The sequence below is a fragment of the Anomaloglossus baeobatrachus genome, chromosome 2 (assembly GCF_048569485.1).
Source record: "Anomaloglossus baeobatrachus isolate aAnoBae1 chromosome 2, aAnoBae1.hap1, whole genome shotgun sequence".
Lineage (NCBI taxonomy): Eukaryota > Metazoa > Chordata > Amphibia > Anura > Aromobatidae > Anomaloglossus > Anomaloglossus baeobatrachus.
Genome location: NC_134354.1, coordinates 173,714,131 through 173,741,881, shown reverse-complemented (window position 1 = coordinate 173,741,881; position 27,751 = coordinate 173,714,131). Strand labels below are relative to the sequence as shown.

General features: G+C 42.0%; 1 protein-coding gene across 1 annotated transcript in view; it reads left to right on the top strand.

The window, feature by feature from the left end:
* GPR143 (G protein-coupled receptor 143) overlaps positions 1-24,156 on the top strand; it is a 116,930-nt gene extending 92,774 nt beyond the window's left edge. The window contains exons 6-9 of the mRNA XM_075333493.1: positions 2,149-2,257; positions 3,915-4,032; positions 9,151-9,403; positions 23,881-24,156. Coding sequence (XP_075189608.1) covers positions 2,149-2,257; positions 3,915-4,032; positions 9,151-9,403; positions 23,881-23,984 — 584 coding nt within the window. The 3' untranslated portion in view covers positions 23,985-24,156. The remainder of the gene's footprint in view (positions 1-2,148; positions 2,258-3,914; positions 4,033-9,150; positions 9,404-23,880) is intronic.
* The last annotated feature ends 3,595 nt before the right edge of the window (positions 24,157-27,751 follow it).

The following is a 27,751-nucleotide window of genomic DNA, read 5'->3' as shown; positions in this document are numbered from 1 at the left end:
TATCAGCATACTCAAGAGGAATTGCACTACAAATTGTAATGTGGAATTTTCTCATGTTACCTTTATGAAAATGCAAAATTTGGGGCTAAAATAACATTTTTGTGGGAAAAAGTACTTTTCATTTTTTCCTTCCCCATTGCTTTATTTCTTGTGAAGCACGTAAAGGGTTATTACACTTCTTGAATGTGGTTTTGAGCAGTGTGAGCGGTGCAGTTTTTAGTATGGTGTCACTTTGGTTATTTTCTGTCACATAGGCCTCTCAAAGTCACTTCAAATGTGATGTGGTGCCTAAAAAAATGGGTTTGTAAATTTTGTTGGAAAAATGAGAAATTGCTGATGAACCCTTTAAATTTCATAACTCAAAATCTGATTTTCAAAAATTGTGCTGATATAGAGCAGACGTGGTAAATTTTATTTTTTAACTATTTTGTGTGACATTTGGATTTGTGTGGTTTAAGGGCATAAAAGTCAATTTTTTTAAAATGGGAAATGTACCCCAAATTTTTACAAAATAAATGTAAATTTGGCCTGGTCATGAATGTGAAAAAGGCTACGTGGTGAAGGAGTTAAACACCTTTAAGCTAAATGGGGTTTAAAGTCGTTGTCCAATTTTAAGTAATTGTATTAAAAAGGACAGATCATAATACAGAAGGACAGAAAAACATACATTTCTTTTATATACATTCAATACATTTTGCTTTCACTTTTTGCTTTATTTTTTAATGCTTTTCTTTAACTTATTGGCTTGTTTAATTCTCCCCGAGTTGTGTCGTCTTTGGTTGCTTTGATGCTCTCTTTTTAGGGAGCTTTGCCAGTTCAGGTGACCTCCACTTTGGTCCTTCCTCCTATGGATTATCCACTTCCACATTATGATATCCACTCCCTCACTTAAGCTGTGTCATAATAGTATCTGACACAGCTTCTCCATTTAAGTGGCCGTTTACATTAGTTGAAGCACAGCACTAAACAACTGCAACTTGTTTGCTGATCCTGTCATTTAATATAGACTGTAACCCCGCGAGGGCAGGGTCCGCTCACCCTTCGTTCTGGTCTGCCACTATTAGTTTGTTCATTATAATATATATTTTTATTTTATATGCAATACCTTCTCATGTTCAGCATTATCAATGGTTCTCTAAAAATAAATAATAATAATTATAATAAAAACCTGATTGTAAAGGCAGACCACACTTGCAATGTGCACTGAATGATCTGTAATAGATTATTCAGTACGTGGCTGCCATTATTCTTGACAGTGCAAGTCCTATGTACACTTGCTGCCAAGAGAGCATGCGCTGCCTAAAATGATGATCTTTTGTGCAAAAATAAAGATCACTTTATCCAACAGAAATTAAAGAGAACAAACCAGCAGGATTTTTCTATATGAGGTAAAGGCAGTGCCTTACAGGCAGTAAGATGCTGAATTCAGGCATACCTGTTATCGAAAGATGTGATGCCTGGTTGATTAAATATCTTTACTGAAAGTTGCAGAAATGCACTGCACTTTGATTGATGTGTGCAACATGGGCTGGTCTTTGTGGGTCAGGTCCTCGCATTTATTCTCCTCCTGTGTCCTCTGGCTTGCCCCCTTTTCTTTATTTGACTATTGCGCCGTGCCGCCTGCCGCCATTGCTGTTGTTGGCAGAGCATGTGAATAACCACAGTATTCAGGTCTCGGAGTCTGCGATATTCGGTGCCATTTTATTGAACCCACTGTAGTGAAGACTATGAGAACCATCGGCGCGTGCGAAGATGTAAAAAAAAATTTGCACACACGCCGATGCTTCTTATAGTCTTCACCGTAGTGGGTTCAATAACATAGCTCCAGAGATTGTGGTACGTCCGGTAATTTGAGCTTAGGTCACATGATAACATTGCTCAAGGCGTGTATCTATCCAAAAGTTGGAAGAATGATATGTTTCAAGGCAAAGATTTCTGGGAAAATTTTTGCAAACAAGGTATTACATGATGCAGCTAAAACTAAACATCCATTTATAAGATTTCAGGCAATTTACCTGATCCGGAATTTTCTTTCACAATTGTCAAAATTGTTCACCTGTCTTCAGCAACAAATATCTATTTTCTAGAGTAGAGATTACATGTTATATGCAGAAATCTGTTTTAACATGCAACTTTATGTTTTAATAGTTGCCACATTATTGAAAGGAAGACAAGGAATATATACAGAAAATGAAAGACGTCTAGGAACTGAAATTCAGATACGCTTTTTCAAAATTATGTTGGTGTTCATGATATGGTAATGATTTTCTGTTATGTATTAGCACGGATTCACATCACATGCTTTTTTGTGCCCCCCCTCAAAAAGGTGGACACTGACACAAATGAGGTCAATCAGAGCTCAAAATGACTCCATCTACTTCACTAAAGTTTTCCCACCTACAAAGAATACCGAGGTCTGAAATTTTTATTGTAGGTGCACCTCAACTGATCCACAAAAATCTCTTCAGTGGGAAGGTTGCCAACCGTTCAGAAATCCAAGACAGTCCATAAAAATAGAGCACTTTTTTGCCCTGACCATAAAAAAATTAAACTTATACGGATTATTTTGATTGTATTTTTCATCATTTTACAGTGAATGTGGCTAATATCTGTATATCAGAATTATAAGCTACAGATGTGTATCACTTATAATAATAATAATGGTATAGTATGGTCTACCAATGTGTCTGTAAGATATGTTGGCTGCCCGTGATTTTTTGATAAGCTGTCCCGAAAAAATAAAAAGTCAAGTTGGCAACCCTGATCAGCTGATGTCACTCAATACCATTTATCAGGGTTTAAGAGTGAGCCACTGACATCTGGCAAAACCAGGATGTGAACCCAACCGTAAAAGGAAGAAGGAATTAAAAAAAGTTTGGGGGCAAATGTATTAAAAAGGTTGCAAGACACAAGAATTCATAAGGTGGCAAATATTGGCGCAATTTATCAAAATCATAAAATAATTTGATATTTTTTAAGGGTAAAGCGGGCTTTACACGCAACGACATTGCTAACGAGATGTCGTTGGGGTCACGGAATTTGTGACGCACATCCGGCCTCGTTAGCGACGTCGTTGCGTGTTAAACGCAGGAATGACCATTAACGATCAAAATTACTTACCTAATCATTGACACGTCGTTCCTATCCCGAATATCGTTGCTGTTGCAGGACGCAGGTTGTTCGTCGTTCATGCGACAGCACACATCGCTATGTGTGACACCGCAGGAACGAGGAACATCACCGTACCTGCAGCCACCCGCAATGAGGAAGGAAGGAGGTGGGCGGGATGTTCGGCCCACTCATCTCCGCCCCTCCGCTTCTATTGGGTGGCTGCTTAGTGACGCCGCTGTGACGCCTAACAAACCGCCCCCTTAGAAAGGCGATTTGCCGGCCACAGTGACGTCGCTAGGCAGGTAAGTATGTGTGATGGGTGTAAGCGATGTTGTGCGTCACGGGCAACCATTTGCCGGTGGCGGGTGCTTTCACCAGCGACATTGCTAGCGATGTCGCTGTGTGTAAAGCCCGCTTAAAACCAAATGTTGGGCTTGTGGCTGCACAATTGTATTGCCCAGTTGTGCAGCCGTTAGCCCACTGCTGATGGTTGGAGTTTCAGCCACGCACCCACCTTTACCGTGACTCTTATTTGAATATATTTTGCCTCCAAAAGACTGTGGACAGCTGTCACTCCTGGGGGTCAGTGGACCAGATGACCTAACATTGTGCAACATCCAAACCCTGACAAGCACAAAATAAAAAAGAATATTTGTATACAATAAATAACATTCTGATAATGATTTAGGTTCTCTTTAAAAACAAACAAAACAAAACTGCAGTGTCTTAGCGGTTAGGAGAGAGAGTGACTAATGTATTGTACATCATGGCTGACACTAATATCTGTTTCATCTTTTTATCAGTTGGCTGTCCAATGTAATCAATGAAAGCCTTTTGTTCTATCTGGAAATGCAGCCAGACATAAATGGAAATCAGCTGAAAAATGTCAGGAATGCAGCACTTATCACATGGTTCATCATGGTAAGCCAGCCATGAACTCAATCAGCCTCTATTCTGTGACTAATGAAATAACGTCTTCTGGAGATGTAACTGTTCTATAGTTGGTAATATATCAAGAAACGTAATAATAAGAAACTAAAATGCGTACACTTAGCCCTGAATCAAAGTATTTTAGAGATTACATTTAGAAAGTATTACTTTATTCTGATATATTCATACTCTGACCTCTATACTTTTAGGCTACATCTACCCAACTGTATTCGATCTTGCTTAATTGAAAAACATATCAGTTAAAATAGCAAACATAATATGGCTTTAGTGTGTATTCATCTTTTTTATCAAATAGATAGGCTGGAGGCACTCACTGGCTTAACGTGTCTTTATTCAACACACAGGACGGCAGCGTTTCGCACCACTAGGGGCGCTTCCACGGGTCCATGGAAGCGCCCCTAGTAGTGTGAAACAGTGCCATTGTCCTGTGTGTTTCCTTCCCCTCACCTCCCCCTATGCCTGTCAAGTCATTTACTTGAATAAAGCCACGTTAAGCCATAGAGTGCCTCCAGCCTATCTATTTGATGAAGCTGCTGGAATTTTTTGCTTTGGGGAGCATCACTGGTTCGTTGCACTCCTAAGGCTATGTGCACACTTTGCGTTGAGTTTTTTGCAGTTGTAAGCGCATCCTGTGGCAGAAAGTGTCTTTGTCAAGTTCGGTTTTGACCACAAAAACGCTAAAAATATGCTTGTGTTTTTGCCGCGTTTTTACTGTGTTTTACATGCTTTTTCATTCCTTAAAGTCAGATGCGTTTTGAATACAAATACACTACTAAATAAAGTTTTAACATTCAAACACTATGAAAAAATAGAAAAAAAACCCGATAACAAATATCATGATTAAAATCATACACAAAATAGCTAATTTTATTAAAATGATTACTGTGTTCTAATATTTATCATAGGAGGGAGGACAAGAGGTTTTTTTAGTGCAAAAAGGTACAAATTTTATTCACACTCTTGTACCCTTGCCTGTACATAGGTTCCTCTGGGACTGCTGGTAAATATACAACCAGACATACATATAAGTTTTGGCTTGCTGTCTCTCTGTCTTCTACATGGAATTTAATGTTATTACATAGACATCTAACCTTGCATTTAGGGTCTGTATGAATTTATGGACTTTTTAGTACATAATTAAGCTCTTGAGCCAACATGTCCCAATATAATACCTTTGACCTCATGGGGGGTTGTCCGTCCTTATTCTTCTAATATGTTTTTATGACATCTGGATGTTCACTTTGTGTCTTGAATCATGAATAAAATTTGTACCTTTTTGCACTAAAAAAACCTCTTGTCCTCCCACTTATGATATGCTTCTGAGTTTGTGCCTTATGTGGGGATTCAGTAGAATCAAGACCCACCCCTTTTTCTGTATGGTGCTGTGGAGCATTTTCTTCCTGTTCTAATATTAATGTATAAAATAACGTTAAATTATGGATTTTCATTAATTTAATTGTCGGACTATGTGTGTGTGTAAAGGGACATATCATGCCCTTAATATAATGTAAAGAAACACATGCGTTTATTTTGTAAAAAAAGCATGCTTTCTGCGTCAAAAAAGCATGTAAAACGCTAGGATTTTGATAAGGGATGCGTTTTGAAACTTCTCATTGACTCTAATGTTAGCAAAACGCTGCCATAATGGCAAAAACAATTGACATGTTGCTTCTTTAAACGCAGAAAACGCTGCGTTTTTAACAGCATTGTGCGCACAAGAAAGCCCTATTTCCCATAGACTTTGCTTGAAAATAAAAACACATGCATTTTTGCATTAAAACGCTGCAGTTCAAAATGCTGCGGAAACGCATGAAAAAACGCTAAGTGTGCACACAGCCTAATAGTGGTAGAAGACTGAGCAGAAGAGCTCACCCTGAGGTCATGTGACTGACCTGGCTGGTTCATTGCACTCTACGGTCCCACAGCATGGAGGAATTTCTATCTGATGGCAGGAGCGCTTAAAGCAGTGCCCAGGCTTCACGTCTGTTGTCAGTATTCAGCTTTTTTGATCACTTCTATTGACTTATAATGCCAAGTCTGTAGAGATGAGCTGACCCAAACAGTAAAGTTTGGTGTTGGTACCGAACACAGACTCTAGAAAAAAAATCAGTGTTTGGAGTTCAGGTACTTTAAATATGCTGATCACTTGCTTGAGCATCCCTGTGCTGGGGTACACTCGGTACTCGGCCCAGTGTGAGCCGCTTGCAGTGTTTGAATGACTCACACTGGGGGTAAAATCAGCATTATTGGATGTAGTGTGTACAACCTACCCCCCAAAACAAAACCCAACAAATAAAAGAAAACCTGCCCTCCCTCCCCCGGAAGTGCTCTGTGTATGGCTGCCTGTATGTGTGCGGAGAGCCGAACTGCCCAATCAGGGACTTCTAATGGGGTTAAAGTCAAGTCCGGCTCCCGAACCGAACTTTATCTCGCTGAACGTCAACAAGTCCAGTCAACTCTACAAGTTTGATCTACCAAAAAATGGACCATACTAAAACATACATGGGTCAATGAAAAAATGTTGATGTGGAAATAGCCCTATTGATTTGTGTGGGTCTGAGCTGTCATTTTGATCATACAGAGATAGCCTTTATTACTATGTCCATATTTTATATTGGTCAATGATTCATCAGAAACTGTAAGCCAACACCAGGACAGAATACAGAACATTTATGAATATTTCAATTATAGTTTTTTTCTATGTAGATCCCACTCCTAGTTTTGACTGATCAAATACGGATGTGTGAAAAGGATCATACAAGTAGTTTTTTCAGTTGTTGTGGTGACCATTTTTGCTATTTTGGTAACCCCCCCCTCATTATTCATCACTTAGAATTAAAGGGAATCTGTCACTATGATCAACCTTCCTAATCTGTCTATGTTGACATGCAGGTCATAAAGAGTTGAATAATATAATATCTTGATATCTGTGATCTGATGTCTTATTCCTTAGAAATCCATGTTTTTCTTACTATGTATATGAGCTGTTAAAATCTATGATTCGGACATAGATCTCCTGGAGAATCTGCCTCCATAGCTTATATTAAACAAAAAGGGACATTATCAGTGTGAGACATGTAATGACTGACAGACTGAACTCCTGATCTACAGAACTATAGTAGTAACGCCCCCTTTAATTTAAAATACACTTTGGAGGCAGATTCTTATGGAGATCTATGTCCAGACTATAGATCTTAACAGCTTATTTACATATTAAGAAAAACTTAGATTACTCTGGAAAAACAAAATCATAGATATCAAAGTATCATTAAATTCAACCTTCTATGTACACCATGCCCAAGGGGGCATGGGCATTGATCCCACTGACAGATTCCCTCTAAGATCCTGGTCAACAGTCTCTATTTTATAGATTGAACATGCTGAAAAAATTACAAGTGATCATCAGAATCTAAGAAGTTATTACAAAAAGGACAGCTATCAAAAACAAGAGAACAGAGAGTATATGTGCAAAATATAACAATTCTTTATTAAGAAAAAACCACAATAGACATCACCATAAACATCACCATAATGAGTCATCTGGGGAATGTAAGATTGTTACATGGTAAGGACACAGTTCTACTCAGCAATTTACTCCAATTTAATAAAAAAAATATTTACCTGGGATAATGGTGCAGAGGGTAAAACAGGGTTAGACCTTCAGTTTGGAGAATCCCCAGAGAGGAACCTGGACTTCATCATGAAGGTAAATACCTTGTCCCTTAGCTGGGAGCTCTAGCACTTATTTACCATTTCTTATGTGGCCACTATGCCCCTGCAATGGACTTGAATAGTCTGACTTAGGCCTGAAACACACTTCCGTTAAAAACACGCACGTGCCGCGAGACACGTATTTACCCTGCGTGTTGCGTGTGCTAAGTACGTGTCTCGGGTAAGTGCGGTCCACGTGTGTTCTACGTGTGCTATCCGCGATAGCACACGTAGAACCGGTAATTTGCATACTCACGTGGTCCGCGCTGCTGTCTGTGGTGCTGATCTTTGGTGTCCAGCCCTGCCGTCTCCCCGCTGCTGCCGGCCGCAGTGAAGTGAATATTAAATGAGCATAATTAGTGGCGGTCGGCAGCAAGTGGCAGCAGCGGCAGAGACAGGAGGCTGGAGAAGGTGAGTAAATGTTTTGGTTTTTTTTCACTGACACGTGTGTTTTCTCCGGCGCGTGTCACACGGGACCGCATCCACACTACATCCGTGTGGTGCTGGTGCGGGCCGTGTGACACCCGTGCTGCTGGAGAAAACGTGGACATGTCAGCGTGTAGAAAAACGCACACACGTCCAAACACACACGGACACACGTTCTGTGTGGTTTTACGTGTGTGTGCCTGCTACAATAGGGTAGCATTGCTGAACGTGTCTCCGTGCCGCCGGTGCAAAAAATGGCAAACACGTACCGGCGGCACAGATGTGTGTCGGAGGCCTTAGACAGCTATGTATTTAACCTAACCCCTCTTCCCTGGGTGGTGCAGGGAGTGTGGGAATTTTTTTCCTTCTTTTTGGGCAGTTAATCCTACATACGGCTAGGTATCTCAGCTTTACCAGATTCACTTTCTTTATCATGATACCCATATAATGTTGACCTTTAGGATATAAGTTATCCTGGGTATCTGGTACTTTTTGAGTATTTTTTGAGTAAATTGCTTAGTACCCTGTCCTTACCGTGTAACAATCTTACATTCCCCAGATGACTCATTGTGGTGATATTTTTACCTGTTTTTAAATTGTCTATTGTGTTTTTTTCTTAATAAAGAATTGTTATATTTTGCACATATACTCTCTGTTCTTTTGTTTTTGATATGTAACTATGAGTAGTGCTGCTTGAGTAGGTGATTTATTACACCACCTCCCAGCAATCTTTGAATTGGACTCAATGTTTTGTTTCAAAAATGACAGCTAGTATGACTGTGTATGGTGTTGTAGGTATTGCAAAAATAGCCACCACAAACCACAAAATGTGATCATGTTTGTAGCAAAAGATTTACTAACATATGGCACTATTTACATTTTGGTAAACATGCATGTCATGTTTTTTATGCTGCCACAATAATGCATAATCTCTGAACATCTCATTTTTAGGGCATACTGAATCCAATGCAGGGATTCCTGTTTACACTGGCATTTTACGGATGGACCGGTTGGAGCATTAGCTTCAGGTCTCAGCAAAAAGAAATCCCTTGGGAGCCTCTGACCAGTTCCTCTGCTGTAGAGTCCACCCGTAATGGTGTGATGGGTTCCTTCCTGAATTATCCTGGGTACATCCAGGACCCAAACAAGACTGAATTGGGGAATAGCCAGCAGACTGATGAAGCACTGAGCATGCTGTCTGAAGGTAATGGGAATATAACCGAGAGGATAACCAGAAACTCTCCAATTTACCAAGGATGGTAGAAAGCAGACATTCCCATCTATTTGATTGTCCCACCTATTGAATGTCAGATAAGTAAAATGTTCAAGACTGAAAATATATTAGAAAATGTGAATTTCTATTCTGTACACCCAAAAAGGAAGTCATTTTGGCATAAACTGATGCACATTAAACTTCTCGTGGCTCACTTACAATTTTGCATTCTCTTAATCACTGGCTCACTGTTAATTAGCATTTTAAAGAAACACAAATATATTTGTAATAAAACAACACAAGGTAATAAAAATCTAATTAATTTTTCCATTCAGGATAGGTCATCAAAATATTGCATCATTTTTTTGTTGAATTTCCAGAAATTTTCTTAGATTTTTTTTCAAGGAATTTTATTTATTGAAACAAATCCCAATTACAAAAAAGGTATTACAAATATATCAACAGGATGCAATATTCACAATGATTGCTGGTCACCACTCACCTTTTCCTCAAGCACAATCAACTCTGCCCATAGAAATCAATGAGACAACTTTATACTATTTCTTCTATGCTACATGTGACTGCTGTAAAATATATCGCTAACGTAGCAGCTCAGCACAGATGATAACCCCATAATCGTCTCTAAAACACTGAATAAAAATATCTACAATGAAAAATTAAAATCAGATCAGAAAATTATTAACATTTTCTCCTGTTTTGATCCTTGTCTCATATTGCAGTCAAATGTAAGGAAATACGGTATATAGAATCGTAACTATAGATAACCAAATTATTTTGTAACAAATCAAATCAGGTTACCATAGTCCCAAAAAATTTGGATTCAATTTGCACTAATCCCAAAAAAATGGTAGCCAGAGATTCTCTATTTTGCCAGATTTTTTCTATAGGGCCTTGAAAGGGTGAAAAATAATAAAAGATTATATTTACCGGTCCTAGGCCCACATGTCAGCTGTCACATATCATCCCACAAATATACCGCTTGCTCTCTCCTCCGGACTTTGCTCTTTTGATACTCTCTCCCTGACTGGTCTCACGTTCTTACCGGAGGTACAATGCACCTCATTGGGTCTCACGTGGAAAAAGCTCACATCATTGACCATCATTACCACCGATGACAGCATGAGGACTAGTCAAAACTGGAAAACTAAAGAGCAAAGCCTGGAGGCCAGGTGGGCATCTGTGAGGGTAGGATAGATAAAGAACAGGGGAATATAATATTTTAGTAAAATGTAACTTCATCCTCGACAGTTCTAGGGAGACCTCAGGGCATAATAAGCCTCTATTTGGAACTCTCTTTATTTCGACTGATTTGGCTTGAATCTGCCTGAAAAGAAGTTTGGGAGATTGATCACCTGGCTATAGAGGGAGCTGAGGGAACTCTACATCATTGCTCTCTCTCCAATAAGGGATGAAACATAGTAAGCCAAATGGGAACATCTGTAAGACAAATACTTGACAACTGTCCCAGAACAACTGTGAGGCTTCCCTTAAAAGGGGACACCCCAGAACCCCCTAATGAGTTGGAAATCGTTTGTGCATCATATTTCAGGTGCATGTCCATAGGATGCTGCATCATCTAAGGCTTCATGTCCATATGCTTATTAAAAGAGTTGTCCTGTGAATACAATTTATCAACTATGTACAAAATGGGTGATACCTTGTTGATCGGTGATGGTCCGACCACGGGGACCAGCAGAATGGACCACTTTTATGCTTGGCATAATGGAGTGGTAATGTGCATGTTCGACTGCCACTGCATTCCTAACCTATGTGGCGGCCGAGCGCTGGGCTCAGCTTTTTCTGGCCGCCCAACAGAGAATGAATGGAACAGGATTTGGGCATCTGACATGCCACACTATTCTACAGTGGAGATACATAAAAATGTCCCCTAGGGCAGGAAAAAATCCTTGATCTGCCAATTGTTGCAGGTCTCAACACTCGGACACCAACCAATCTGTTAATTAAGGTGATCATTTAATTTAAAAGTACAACTTTTTTGTTTTAAGAGTAATGGGACTGGTTTATCTGCCCACTGCTCGGACGCAGATTATCCCCTCACCCATGTGTGGTTTCATCTATTACAGCTGCTTTCAGGTATGTAAAGGGGGTAGAAGGATGAAGAGTAGTCTTTAAGAAGAGGGACGGGGCACATGTTCCAGTAAAAGTATAACCATTTTAGTAAAGACCAAAAAAGTAGATTTGAATAGTACAGGTACTGAATACAGAGTAAGTTTATAAACGGGTGTGAAATATTTTTCTCAGGTTCATTTATATTTTTAACCCATAGAGATGGATAACTAAGGCCCTGTCACACACACAGATAAATCTGCGGCAGATCTGTGGTTGCAGAGAAACTGTGGACAATCAGTGCCAGGTTTGTGGCTGTGTACAAATGGAACAATATGTCCATGATTTCACTGCAACCACAGATCTGCCAAAGATTTATCTCTGTGTGTGACGGGGCCTTTAGGCATTGGTTGATTGTTTGGTTTGTGAGAAGGGCTTGCTTGTTTCTTTTGGGCCTATTACGTGAATGATTTATGTGCATACCTGTCTATCACTGAGAAATTATATATTTTCTAAGAAATATCGAGTGCAAGTGGGCCATTGCATTAAAATTTAGCATAACACCTCTAACTACTGCCTTTGAGCACATAACTGTTCTAGTCACAATGCACCCACAATAGAGACAGCATCTGTGACCCCATACTGGTGACAGCCATAATGCCCCTATTCAATGCAATCATGGTGATCATCCTCCTCTCAAACTTTAGACACTGTGCCATCCTTTTTGCCTGGAGCGGTTATGACGCCATTGGTAGTTTTATCATGGCATCAGGGACTGGCATTAGACCCTTCGGCGTGGGCATACTTGTACACGGACAGGCAGCAAAGACAATTATCAGTCCCTAAGGAATTCATAGTAATCTAAGGGAAAAGTCTGCTATTCCAGGAGTCAAGGAGTATTCCTTTTTTATGAGTCTCCTACAGTATCAAGTAAAAAGTCATGAATGGCTCCTAAAATATTACTCGTATTTCTTGTAGGACAGAGGTGCTAAGAAGTTTCTTTTTTACTACAGAGAACGTGAGCTTCTTATCTCTGAACTTCTTTTGCAATATCAAGTAGTCATTACCAGGATACACAATTATTCATTAATATGACAGGAGATCATGTATAATTTTAGACTCTTCTTTTCTAGACTTTTTTTCCTCATTATTCTGTACCTGGAAGTGTAAGGGCTCATGCGCATGTAACTGCTGAATATTCTGCAGCGATTTAACAGCACATGTGCGACTCAAATCGCTGCAGAAACACTGTATAATGGATGCAGTTTTACTGTACTAAAAAAGCCGATTTCATGCGCTATGGCTGCTGCCCCGACCATAGACAGAGTGGGAGCTGCATCCATAGCGCACGGAATAATTGCCATGCTCATTTTATGAATGCACGGATTTGGGTCAACATTTTAGCACCCAAATCGCTCCGTTCAAAAAAGCATCGTGCGCACGGATTATGCACATTTACATAGATTGTGCTGGGGACGCAGGACGCATGCATTTACGCTGCAGTGCTATACGCAGCATAAATGCATGCAATTACGCAACGTGCACACACAGCCTAATTCTTTCTCTCCTCTATGATTGCTCTGTGGATTGTGTCCTCAGCACAATACTGTTCTACAAGCTTTGGTATTGATATATTCATACATAAAACTTCATGACTACAGCACTAAAGAACGCTTTGCAGTGTGAACAGTCTTCTGTGCCAGTGCGTCAATGGCATGGCACAGGGTGCACAAGCTCAGTTTTGCATTCTGAGAATGCTATGGCCATGGTAGAACACAATGAGTGGGAAGTCAATATTGCAGCCATGTGGAAGAGAAAATTAAAAGATATAATGTCAGGATTTGAAGAAAAGATTTTCATACAGATTTTGCCAATTAGAATCTGATAAGACTCAATAAAAAATTTTAACCACAGCTAGAGTGACTGATGGTGGTTACTAGGTAGCCAATATTAATAAAGCAGTTTTACTATGGAAAGGTAAATTAAACATTTAGAAAACTTTTTTATACAGATAATTATACCACCAAAATTCACTGTTTCTTGTTGCCACAAGCTGAGAATCTTATACTTGCTGTAGACTTAGCACCTAGGTCTTAAGGTGGCTTTACACACTGCAACATCGCAAACGACATTGCTGTAACGTCACCGGTTTTGTGACGTAATAGCGACCTCCCCAGCGACATTGCAGTGTGTGAAACACATCAGCGACCTGGCCCCTGCTATGAAGTTGCTGATCGCTACAAATCGTTCAGGACCATTCTTTGGTCCTTTTTTTCCCGCTGTGCAGCAAAGTCTCAGTGTGTAAAGGGGACTTAAAACACTGGAAACGAGTGATGTGTCACAATATCTGTCAATCACTATTCTCTGTCAGTCGGTCTCTCCCTCTTGGTCTCTATTCTCTCTCTGTCGGTCCGTCACTATCTCTGTCCCTCTCTCACAGTCTGTCGGTCATTTTCCCCTCCTCTCTCATACTCACCGATCCCCGATCCCCGGCGCGGCACTGCACGGCATTCACACTGCTGCGGCGGCTTTTACTATTTTGAAAAAGCCGGCCGCTCATTAAACAATTTCGTATTCCCTACTTTCCCCGCCCACAGGCGCCTATGATTGGTTGCAGTGAGACACGCCCCCACGCTGAGTGACAGGTGTCTCACTGCACCCAATCACAGCAGCCGGTGGGCGGGTCTATACTGTGCAGTGAAATAAATAATTAAATAATTAAAAAAACTGGCGTGCGGTCCCCCCCAATTTTAATACCAGCCAGATAAAGCCATACGGCTGAAGGCTGGTATTCTCAGGATGGGGAGCTCCACGTTATGGGGAGCCCACCAGCCTAACAATATCAGTCAGCAGCCGCCCAGAATTGGCGCATACATTATATGCGACAGTTCTGGGACTGTACCCGGCTCTTCCCGATTTGCCCTGGTGCGTTGGCAAATCGGGGTAATACGGAGTTATTGGCAGCCCATAGCTGCCAATAAGTCCTAGATTAATCATGGCAGGCGTCTCCCTGAGAAACCTTCCATGATTAATCTGTAAATTACAGTAAATAAACACCCACCTGAAAAATCCTTTATTAGAAATAAAAAACACAAACAAATTCCCTCATCACCAATTTACTCAGCCCCCAAAAGCCCTCCATGTCCGGCGTAATCCACGGACCTCCAGCGTCGCTTCCAGCTGTGCTGCATGGAGGTGACAGGAGCAGCAGAAGACACCGCCGTTCCTGTCACCTCCACGCAGCAACTGAGGCGAGTAGCGCGATCTGCTGAGGTGTCACTGAGGTTACCCGCTGTCACTGGATCCAGCGGTGGATCCAGCGGTGGATGCAGCGGTGGCCGCGGGTAACCTCAGTGACAGCTCAGCTGATCGCGCTACTCACCGCCACTCCGGTCAGCTCCACGCAGCAACTGAGGTGAGTGGCGCGATCAGCTGAGCTGTCACTGAGGTATAATGTATGCGGCAATTCTGGGCAGCTGCTGACTGATATTGTTAGGCTGGGGGGCTCCCCATAACGTGGAGCTCCCCATCCTGAGAATACCAGCCTTCAGCCGTATGGCTTTATCTGGCTGGTATTAAAATTCGGGGGGACCGCACGCCGGTTTGTTTAATTATTTAATTATTTATTTCACTGCACAGTATAGACCCGCCCACCGGCTGCTGTGATTGGGTGCAGTGAGACACCTGTCACTCAGCGTGGGGGCGTGTCTCACTGCAACCAATCATAGGCGCCTGTGGGTAGGGAAAGTAGGGAATACGAAATTGTTTAATGAGCGGCCGGCTTTTTCAAAATAGTAAAAGCTGCCGCAGCAGTGTGAATGCCGTGCAGTGCCGCGCCGGAGATCGGGGATCGGTGAGTATGAGAGAGGAGGGGAAAATGACCGACAGACTGTGAGAGAGGGACAGAGATAGCGACGGACCGACAGAGAGAGAATTGAGACCGATAGGGAGAGACCGACTGACAGAGAATAGTGATTGACAGATATTGTGACACATCACTCGTTTCCTGTGTTTGACTAGCTAGGTCGTTCTGCAGGTCCGGATCGCTGTTGCGTCATTGGCCAGGTTTGCCTGTTTGACAGCTCACCAGAGACTCACCAGAGACTTTGTAGCGATCCCGGCCAGGTTGGGATTGCTGGTGGGATCGCTGAAAGTCTCAGTGTGTAAAGGGGCCTTTATACTTGCTGTAGACTTAGCACCTAGGTCTGTAAGTGGTCTATAGAATCTACCCATCTCCTTAACCGGAGCCATTTATAGATCAGTACTGAAAATGACATTCATTTGTATCCCACTCACTCCAGAACTCTGCTGTTTATTTAGCCGAAGGAGACAGTGTGCGGAGCGAGACATAGAGGAGAATGTTGGCTCTGCCCTTATTTGCTTTCTTATGTCAGTTTTTCCATGACATCTCAGAACAGTTATAGGTACTCCAAAATAGATTCAGTCCCGTCACAAGTTCTGGGAAGAAGTGTATTTGAATAAATATAGAAATAAGAAAATAATTGTATTTTATAATGCCTGCAAAGTGAGTTAGAGTATTAGAGTCACAGAATATGGATTTTAATTCGTCAGCGCGTTTCAGGGATTAAATCTTCTTGATCAAGACAAGAAATTACATTGTAATTTTAATCTCTGAAATGCATTGACTTATTGCAGTCATGATCATTTAACTGCCATCTGGACTTTATTATGGCAGCACGGCTTTAACTCCTTCTTCTCCACGACTTTTTTTTGCAATTGTAGCTATCTACTAAGTAATCTTTTGATACTCAGGTGCATTCCCTCCATTCCCTCCACCTCTGAGTCCTGAAGTTGGGCATCATTATTGATGGTTAAATTGTTCATTATTCCCTGTTGAATTCTTTTGTTAATACTTCCTTGTGTTCTACTCTGTAATACATACTGTCCATTTACCTCAATCCTCTCCTTACATGTGCAGTTTTCCTGCATCTTTATTTGGTTCCACTATAGGTCTCTTCTCTTTTGTAGTGCAGTAGGCAACTATTTCCCTATGTACTAAATGGAAGTGCCCATTGTACTGGGATACCTACAGTATTGCCACAGCATCTCATTAAAATTAAAGGAATCTAAATTTCACCTTCCAATCCTATTTAGTGCTCAATAGGCCACCTACTTTTTTTTAACCCTTCTATAGACCCTGCTTTAATGCATCATTCATAGCAATGTCATTGGTTTCACTTATAATATTTTCAACAAAATTGTAATATTTCCTGTATAGGCATGGTTCTGTTAAGGGCACCTCGATGAAGAACCATGATGTGGCTGACAAACCCTATAACATTTTTTCTTCATCATGGGGCTTCCCATTAAATAAAAAGGTAGCATATTGTTTATGAGTAGTGATGGGCGAACACTAAAATGCTCAGTTGCTCTTTACTCGAGCTGAGCAGTTCAGATGCTCTGAAAGTGCTCAACTTGAGTAACGAGTATAATGGGAGTCACTGATTGGGCAGTTCGGCTCTCCGTCCACATACAGCCAGCCATATACAGAGCATTTCCAGCTGAGGAAGGGTATTTTTTTCGACACGCTACAGCCTTAAAAGTTGTTATAACCCAGTGACAGTCATTCAGAGACTGCAACTGTCTCATCATGCAGTGAAGAAAGCCTGTGCTTTGTGTTCATTCTTTCGCAGAATAAACATCCGAGCACCCATGATACTTGGCCGAGCTCTGCGAGTACCTGAGCACCCCGATGTTCGATTGAGTATCGAGCAGTGGCAAGCACACTCACTGATTCATCATTATTTATGAAGGATGATCTCTTGAACCTCCATTCATTCTGATAATGATGGAAGGGGTGGCAGCATCGGTACAGTGCTGATTACTCCTGTCTACTTTGTACTTGCACCGAAAACCTGAATTATCCGGCGGGACCAGAACTGCAGCATGGTGCCATGTAAGCTACGTTACTCGATTGAGCATTGTTGTGCTCAGGTATTCAGCCAAGTATCGCGATTGTTTGAATGTTTCATCCTTGAAACAACGACCACAATGCACAGGCTCACTTCACTGCATGATGTGTGCAGTCACCTCAGGGAGAGGCGGTCAGTCTCTGAATGTCTCTTATGGATGTAGTCACAAAGTTTATAATTATTTTGTTCAGCTCACCCACTTGCTGTGTAAGTCGACTCCTTCTGCCTCATGGACTAGCAGGAGCAGACACCTGTCTGCAATGAAGTAAAAGAATGGTTGTCCAGCGCTCCGGAGTGAACAGGCCAATCAAATAAGATTTCCAGGTTTATTAACGCTTTGTGTGCAAATAAAAAGATTTACATTGTGGGTCAGACAATCTCCAATTTCCGATCTAGTGTGTCAAAAGATAAAACCCTCCCTCCCCCTGGAAATGCTCTGTTTACGTCTGGCTGTATGTGGACGGAAAGCTGAACTGCCTAATTAGTGACTTTCATTATACTCGTTACTCTTGTTGATCCCTTTAAGAGCGTCTCACCTGCTTGACTTGAGGACCAAGCACCTGAGCATTTTAGTGCTCGACCATCTCTACCAATCATAATTTGATATAATAAAGCAATATATAGCATTATACCCTTGCTTCATGAGATGGGAATACCATTTTCACAGCATCTGTTTTATTGGTCACGAGTCATTTAAATGACTCATGTTGTATTGCAAATAAAAATATATTCCACAATGCTGTGTTGTGCCGCACACTATGTACCCTGACATTTTTTTCAGTTTTAATCTATGTAGAAAATGAATTCATACCTTGCAAAATATTGTTGGAATAGACTGCATTTTATATTAGACTAGAAAATATATTTTCCACAAATTTGTAACATTTACAATAAATATTTTTGAAAGTACATTGATTTCCTTTAATTTATTGTAGAGAAATAAAAACAATTTTGCTTCCCAACTAATGTTACTGACATTTTCAACATGTTTGCAGTACGACACAACTACTGCTACTGCTGTAGCTCTTGTGTTTGGCCAGAGTCACACTTGCGAGTGCCTTGCGTGTAACTCGCGCGAGTCTCTCATTGAATCATCCGGCACGGCCTCGCACTCTCCTGACAGGAGCGGGTCGGTTGCATGTATGTCTATGCAGCTGAGATGCTCCTGTCCTGAGAGTGTGAGTCCATGCCGGGTGATTCAATGAGAGACTCGCGCGAGTTACACGTGAGGCACTCGCAAGTGTGACTCTGGCCTTTCTCTTTTACAAGGACAATTCCACTTAAAGATGTCTGAGATTGAACAATTCTGTAATCAAAATAAGCTTTGCAAACTTGTAGAATCTCCTGCCTGTGCCGCCACAATGCTGCTCCCCACTGGTCCTTCTTTACAGGAATTGTAGTGGTGACATCCAGTCTACATCACATGATCACTGCAGCCAATCACCAGCCTCAGCGGTGAAGTTGGCACTAGGACACTAAGGCGGGCTTTACACGCTGCGACATCGCTAGCAATTGCTAGCGATGTCGAGCGCGATAGCACCCGCCCCCGTCGCACATGCGATATGTGGTGATTGCTGCCGTAGCAAACATCACTACGGCAGCTTCACACGCACATACCTGGTCGGCGACGTTGCTGTGACCGCCGAATAATATCTCCTTCAAGGGGGAGGTGCATTTGGCATCAAAGCGACGTCACCGCGAACGTCACTAAGCGGCCGGCCAATAGAAGCGGAGGGGCGGAGATGAGCGAGACATAACATCCCGCCCACCTCCTTCCTTCCGCATTGTCGGTGGAGGCAGGTAAGGAGATGTTTGTCGTTCCTGCGGTGTCACACACAGCGATGTGTGGTGCTGCAGGAATGACAAACAACATCGTACTGGCAGCAGTAACGATATTATGAAAAGGAGCAACGTGTCACTGATCAACGATTTTTGAAGTTTTTGTGATCGGTGATCGTCGCTCCTAGGGTTTACACGCGGCAATGTCGGTAACGGCGCCGGATGTGCGTCACTAACGATGTGACCCCAACGATATATTGTTACCGATGTCGCAACGTGTAAAGCCCGCCTAAGACGGGCAGTGATAGGCAGCACTGTAGTGACAGTGCTTATTTTCATACCTTTCAAGATTACCAGCTTTTACCCAAGAGAAAAACACAAAATGAGTATATACCATATAATAAAGTAAAAAAGTAAATAGTAGTGGTACATTTAAATAACATAGGATACTTTGTTAGAATTGTTTGATCAAAAAGCATAAAATTCATCTTTATACAGACAGGGCCAGAAATATTTGGACAGTGACACAAGTTTTGTTATTTTAGCTGTTTACAAAAACATGTTCAGAAATACAATTATATATATATAATATGGGCTGAAAGTGCACACTCCCAGCTGCAATATGAGAGTTTTCACATCCAAATCGGAGAAAGGGTTTAGGAATCATAGCTCTGTAATGCATAGCCTCCTCTTTTTAAAGGGACCAAAAGTAATTGGACAAGGGACTCTAAGGGCTGCAATTAACTCTGAAGGCGTCTCCCTCGTTCCCTGTAATCAATGAAGTAGTTAAAAGGTCTGGGGTTGATTACAGGTGTGTGGTTTTGCATTTGGAAGTTGTTGCTGTGACCAGACAACATGCGGTCTAAGGAACTCTGAATTGAGGTGAAGCAGAACATCCTGAGGCTGAAAAAAAAGAAAAAATCCATCAGAGCGATAGCAGACATGCTTGGAGTAGCAAAATCAACAGTCGGGTACATTCTGAGAAAAAAGGAATTGACTGGTGAGCTTGGGAACTCAAAAAGGCCTGGGCGTCCACGGATGACAACAGTGGTGGATGATCGCCGCATACTTTCTTTGGTGAAGAAGAACACGTTCACAACATCAACTGAAGTCCAGAACACTCTCAGTGAAGTAGGTGTATCTGTCTCTAAGTCAACAGTAAAGAGAAGACTCCATGAAAGTAAATACAAAGGGTTCACATCTAGATGCAAACCATTCATCAATTCCAAAAATAGACAGGCCAGAGTTAAATTTGCTGAAAAACACCTCATGAAGCCAGCTCAGTTCTGGAAAAGTATTCTATGGACAGATGAGACAAAGATCAACCTGTATCAGAATGATGGGAAGAAAAAAGTTTGGAGAAGAAAGGGAACGGCACATGATCCAAGGCACACCACATCCTCTGTAAAACATGGTGGAGGCAACGTGATGGCATGGGCATGCATGGCTTTCAATGGCACTGGGTCACTTGTGTTTATTTATGACATAACAGCAGACAAGAGTAGCCGGATGAATTCTGAAGTGTACCGGGATATACTTTCAGCCCAGATTCAGCCAAATGCCGCAAAGTTGATCGGACGGCGCTTCATAGTATAGATGGACAATGACCCCAAGCATACAGCCAAAGCTACCCAGGAGTTCATGAGTGCAAAAAAGTGGAACATTCTGCAATGGCCAAGTCAATCACCAGATCTTAACCCAATTGAGCATGCATTTCACTTGCTCAAATCCAGACTTAAGATGGAAAGACCCACAAACAATCAAGACCTGAAGGCTGCGGCTGTAAAGGCCTGGCAAAGCATTAAGAAGGAGGAAACCCAGCGTTTGGTGATGTCCATGGGTTCCAGACTTAAGGCAGTGATTGCCTCCAAAGGATTCGCAACAAAATATTGAAAATAAAAATATTTTGTTTGGGTTTGGTTTATTTGTCCAATTACTTTTGACCTCCTAAAATGTGGAGTGTTTGTAAAGAAATGTGTACAATTCCTACAATTTCTATCAGATATTTTTGTTCAAACCTTCAAATTAAACGTTACAATCTGCACTTGAATTCTGTTGTAGAGGTTTCATTTCAAATCCAATGTGGTGGCATGCAGAGCCCAACTCGCGAAAATTGTGTCACTGTCCAAATATTTCTGGACCTAACTGTAGCTCCCCATGGACAGACACTGTGGTCGAAGCACTGTGATTCTCTGCCCTTAATCACATTGGTGTCACTGACGTAAAGTAAGGTTTTAATATAAAGTAGGACTGTTCCGACTGGGTACACTTTGTTGCGGTGGGATGGAGTGTACACTTTTTGGTCAAACAGTGTTAACCAAGTACCTTATGTTATTTAAATGTACTACTATTATTTTACTTTTTTATAGGGTATAAGCTTATTTTGTGTTTTTCTCTTGGGTTTTGTCTGTGAAATAGCCATGGTGTGAACATACCCCTATTGCACGTAAACCAATCTATGCGCTAGCTCTTTTTCACAATTTTGACAAATGCATGATGGAAGTATAACGTCCTCTACTTTTCTAATAAAATTTCAGGTAAGTTTAGTCTGCAAAATCTGACTTGTCTTTGGTTGTAGGTATAAGGGCCACTATTTGTGTAATGGAAAATACATATTTATTACTGTTGTTATATCTTTAAAGGGAACCAGTTATCTGATTTATGTGGCTCAAACTACAGGCAGCAAGATTGCAGCCAGGTGTGTTTAGTCCTGAGACTCATTTCATAGAAGATATACTTTAAGCCTCTTTCACACATCAGTCAAAAACAAAAAACAAACTTGTCTCTTTGCGAGACACACGGACACGCGTGTGCGCTGAACGGAAACATGGTCAGTGAGAAATCACTGATGTGGGCGCAGAGCCATTGAATTGAATGGGTCTGTGTCGTGGGCAGAGGGGCCGCACTCGCTACGCTCGGGTCCCGGCTGCTGCTGCTGCTCGGTGGCTCGAGCAGTGGGCCGGACCCAGGGACTCGAGCAGCGCTCCTCGCCCACGAGTGAAAAGGGGATGGTTTGTTTTGGGAGATAGTTCATGACGCCACCCACGGGTCGTGGTGATGATGGGCACCACCGCTGCTGGTGACGGGGATCCTGAGAGCGATGATAGGGAGCAGCTAGGATGTTGTTTTCCCCCTCTGTGGGTAGGGGTTGGTGATCCCAGGGCCCGGTGGTGATACGGGGAGGCTGGATGGCTGGGGTGCAGGGTTGCAGGGGCAGCACGGCGCGGTGCCGGATGGCACTGTGGTACTCACTCATGTACAAATTCACAGAGTCTCTGGTAAACCAAACGGGTCCCGCAGCTGGCTGCAGTGTCTTTGCTCTCCCCGGACAGGTTGATGGTGGCTGTCTTTCCCTGCCCCTGTGTATGTATGTGTTGACTCCGATGGCTTCCCAACGGTAGTCCGCTCCCCAGCGTATAGGTACCGGAGGAGCCCGTTTTGCCCGCAGGCGCTGGCCCTTGGATCTCTAGCCTGTGGCGGTGGCTGTGTATCCTCACGGTGTGGACTGTTGCCTTCTGTCGGGTCTTGGGTGTTAGGAAACCCCTGGGGTTCCGGTCACTTTCGGATTTTACAGTTGTCGGCGGCTCCAAGCCTAGTCGGGGTCCGATGGCCCTGCCTTTGTGCTTAGCTTCCCTTCGCTCCCCGGTTCGGTACCGGCGGGCCACCGCCCGACCCCGGTCCTACGGTTCCGCAGAGATCTACTAACTCCTGCAGACGGCCACCACCGTCTGCCAACCTTGCTGTTTGTGTCTGGGTCCCCACCCAGGCACCGACAGTTTCTGTCCTCTCACTTTCACCTCCAAACTTAATCTGTCACTTTTCCCGCCTCCAGGCCTGTGAACTCCTCGGTGGGTGGGGCCAACCGCCTGGCTCCGCCCCTCCTGGTGTGGACATCAGACCCTGGAGGGAGGCAACAAGGGTTTTTGTCCGACTGGTGTGAACTATCCAGGGGAGGGGGTGTGTGTGATGTTATGTTTGTGGCTACCTGGCTAGTCCAGGGCGCCACATCTGCGTATGTCCGTCATGATACGTATAAAAACAGCAACAAACATACCAAAATCACTGACGTGGGAAGGGGACCTTAAAGATGGTTTCTTCCCATAGCTGTTGCAGGTGATTGACTCACATGTACATAGCGAGAAACGAGTGAATTACCTACAGCGGCGCTGGAAAGAGATATCAGGGACTGGTGCCGGTCTAGTCTTGTCTCTGGCCATGGTCCCTAGCCAGATCTTTAAAAGTATATTATTTTCTGTAATGCCAGAATGTTTTAGAAAAAACATACCTGAATGTAATCATGAACCTATGATTTTATTCATGCTGCCCACAGTTTGGACAGCATTAATCAGATAACAGGTTCGCTTTAAAAATAACAAGTCATTGTTTGAACAGTAAAATTCTTTTATTCTGGATGGTCACATATTCTGGATTTTTGTAAACTGTATAAACCAGACCTATAAAGGGAAGGTATGGTATGCACCAGAAGAGAAAGTTTAAAATAAACGGACAACTTAAAAATACTTTAAGCCACGGACGTATACAGGAATCAGATTCCCATCTCTACTTTTTTTTCAGTCACAAGAACAGACAGGAAAGCAGATGGCATAAAATATAAAGAATGAATGAAATAATGGGTGTCCTGAATACGAATCTCTTTTGTTTTGCTAGGTTCTGAAGCTAGTACAATTGAAATCCACATATCCAATGAAGCTCCAGATTTTCATGATATAGAGGCTGATGATGAATCAGTGGAAAATGACTGTCATACTTAACCAAAGGATGCAGACTGAGAATCATAATGCCATCAAGTCAAGAATTTACATTGTAATGTTTACCCCATTAAAAGAATATTGTGAGCCATGACTATTGGAGCATTTGTAGATCAAGAACTGGAAAGAATACACATCAATAAAAAATGTAAAAGACAGCAAAATAGAGATTAAAGCAGGGGAATTATAGTTACTGAGTCTCCCACGTAGCTGTCAAACTGCTTCCGGGTCCAATCATTAGCTCTCCTACATATTCACTACTTCCCCCACCCACACTCTGTGACAGCATCTATGATTGGTTGCAGTCAAATTGCCGGTGTCTGTGATTGGTTATTGAGTGTAAAAATAAATACCGTAAATAATTGGAAAAAAAAAAGATGTAGGCTTCCTGTATTTTCATACCCAGCACAGATAAAGGAGACGGCTACAAGCTGAACAACCCTGTGCGCGTTTTCTTTGCTTTGTATCAAATTACAAGGACTCCACGAAGTATTTCTAAAATGTATTTAAATAAATGAATTTAAAAAAACAGCGTGCAGTCCCCCCAATTTTGATTAGCCAAGATAAAGTGGACAACTGGGGGCTGGTATACAGCTATGATTTGTCAAAAAAATTTCAGCTCTCATCAAGCTCAAAGTTAGTAATGGTAGGCCATAACTAACCCTGTAAGTAAAAATAAAAACAAAACACACAGAAAAATGTTTATTTAAAATAAAAAACACCCTCTTTCTTCAATTTATTAATCCACAAAACACCCCTACAGACCTAACGTAATCCACACGAGGTCCCACGACAATTCCATCTCTGCTACATCTGGGGTCTCAGTACATGGTCACATTAGAAAAACATGACTGCTCATTGCAGCTTCAGAGACACACTGATGAGCTGTGAACGATGATGTCAGTGAGTTCCCCTGAGGTCACAGTTGGAGGTTCCCAAGTTAGCCCAGCTGTAACCTTAGCTGAACTGACCTGAGGTGAAGTCATTGAACTCAATGTTGGATTAGGTAATATTTTCACAATAATTGATTGCAAACATATCTGTACCAAAACTGCATCTTCTGGCAACATATCGCACCAAAACTGCATCAAAACGCATGCGGTTATGGTGCGGTATTTTGCCAGGATATGCAGTTTTGGTGTAGAAATGTCTGCACCGAAATACTCACTGTGCACACATTGCCTAATGTGGTAATCCGGCATTGAGTTCAATGACTTCACCTGAAGTCACAGCTCGGGTTGCTACAGTACGCCAGGTGTGACCACAGGTGAACTGACAAGAGGTGAACTCATTGAACTCTCCTCACCTCAGGTGAAGTAATTGAACTCAATGCCAAATTTATGGATTAGGCAATATGTGCATATTGAGTATTTGAGTGCAGACATTTCTGCATCAAAACGGCATCTCCGGGCCAATAAAGAAACCAAAACTGTTTCAAAATGCATGCCGTTTTGGTAGGAATTTTGCCAGGAGATCCAGATTTGGTACAGAAAGATCTGCAACCAGATACTCAATGTACACACATTGCCTAATCTGGAAAGATGGCATTGAGTTAAATGACAGCACCTGAGGTGAGGTCACTGAGTTCAATGAGTTCATCTCAGGTCAGTTCATGTCTAGGGTACTGTGGGAACCTCCAGCTCTGACCTCCAGATTAACTTACTGACATCACCACTCACAGCTACAACTCCATCAGTGTGTCTCTGAAGCTGCACTGTGACTTCAGATGTAGCAGAGCGGGATCATCGTGGGGCTTTGTGTGGATTACGTTGGACCTGCAGAGGTGTTTGGTGGGTTAACAAATAGGGGAAAAAGGTTTTTTGTTATTTTTTTTAAAGGATTTTTCTGTGTGTTTTGTGTTTATTTGTTTTTAACTACAGAGTTAGTAATGGGGGGTCTCATAGACCCCTCCCCTTTACCAACCTTGGGCATGATGACAGCTGTGATTTTTTGACAAATCACAGCTGTCATTAATGCCTTATATTACCTTGATTGCCACCACACCAGAGCAATCGAGATGAGCATGGTAAAGAGCTGGAATTGTCACATTTAATGGATGCAACAATTCCGGGCAGCTGCAGGCCACTATTTTAGGCTGGGGGGCCAATAATCAAGGGCCTCCCTAGCCAGAGAATATCAGGCCCCAACTATCCACTTTATCTTGGCTAGGCATTAAAATTGGAGGATCCCGCATGCCGTTATTTAAAATTATTTATTTAATTAAAAAAGCTGCAAGGGGTCCTTGTATTCCCTTGTATTTTGATACACAGCCAAGATAACACACACAGTTTGGGGCTTCAGCCTGTAGCTGTCTATTTTATTTGTGCTGAGTATCAAAATAGCAGGGATCCTACCTCATTTTTTTTCCAATTACCGGTATGTATTTTTACACTGTACAACCAAACACAGACACCGGCACACTGACAGTGTGTACAACCAATCACAGACGCTGTCAGAGAGGGTGGGTGGGGAAGCAATAAATATGCATGAGAGTTAATGAGCGGACCTAGAAGTAGTGTGACAGCCATGCAGGAAACTTGGTAAGTATAATTCTGATTCTTTGCAGGCCCCTTGCCTCCTTGCCTTTTATGCGCACCATTTTACAGCACAATATTCGGGTCCTCGAGACTTATATGGGGTTCGGCATCTAGGCTTATGATTGGGTTCAAGTCTGGTCTCGAACTGGACTTTTTTTTTTTTTTGTCTGGAAGTACCTGAACATCTGTGGGTTTGTCCATCTCTAGTTAGGACACAAAGGGCCAGTTCAAACACAGCAGAATTGTTGCAATTTCGGTGCTTTTAAAATCTGCATCATATATTTTTTTTCATATTGTTCATATATTACTTATATTGCATCATCATATTCCACTTTAAGAACATTATCATCACTTTCTGAGTGAAAATCAAGTGAATTTTACCAATTACAAAGCACAAGGTGAATTTAGTAGAAACATCAATGCCAAAATCTGCATTTAAGATTTGGGGGTCAATTTTTGTGAATTTGTACCATTTTCTTAGGAAGATAAACTTAGTTTGATTGTACTGGCCACCCACATAATTTTGTGACTGAAATAACATTTCACCTGCAAAATTAAGTAAGATACTAACTGCCTACCTCTTTTGTTTTACTTCTAATAAAATGGCTGAGCTTGCTTCTTAAATTTGGTGCCATTTCTACATAAAGTGCCTTGAAAAAGTATTCGTACCCCATGAACTTTTTCAAGCTCTGAAAATATCATTGAGCACTGCTTGATCCATCATCCAAAAATCGAAGGAGTATGGTACAACTGCAAACTTACCAACACATGACAATCCACCTAAGCTGACATGCCAAGCAAGGAAAGGACTAATTAACGAATCAGCCAAGAAGCCCTTGGTTACTCTGGAAGATGGGAGAATCTGTCCACAAGACAGATATAAAACACAAGTCATATACTCCACAAATCTTACCTTTATGGACGAGAGGCAAGAAAAAAGCTATTTTTCAAAGCAAGCCATAAGAAGTCACGTTTGCAAAAAACCAGGAAGGGGACACAGCTAGCATGTGGAGGAAGGTGTTCTGTTTAGAATTAGGAGTAGTACTGGTGGAAAACTAACCCTACACATCACGTTGAAAACAACATTCCCACTGTCAAACAAGGTGGTGGCAGCATCATGCTGTGGGGATGCTTTTCTTCAACATGGAAAGAGATGCTAGTCAAAGCTGATGAAAAGAATGATGGAGTGATGGAGCTAAATACAGGAAACTCCTGTAGAAAAACCTGTTAGAG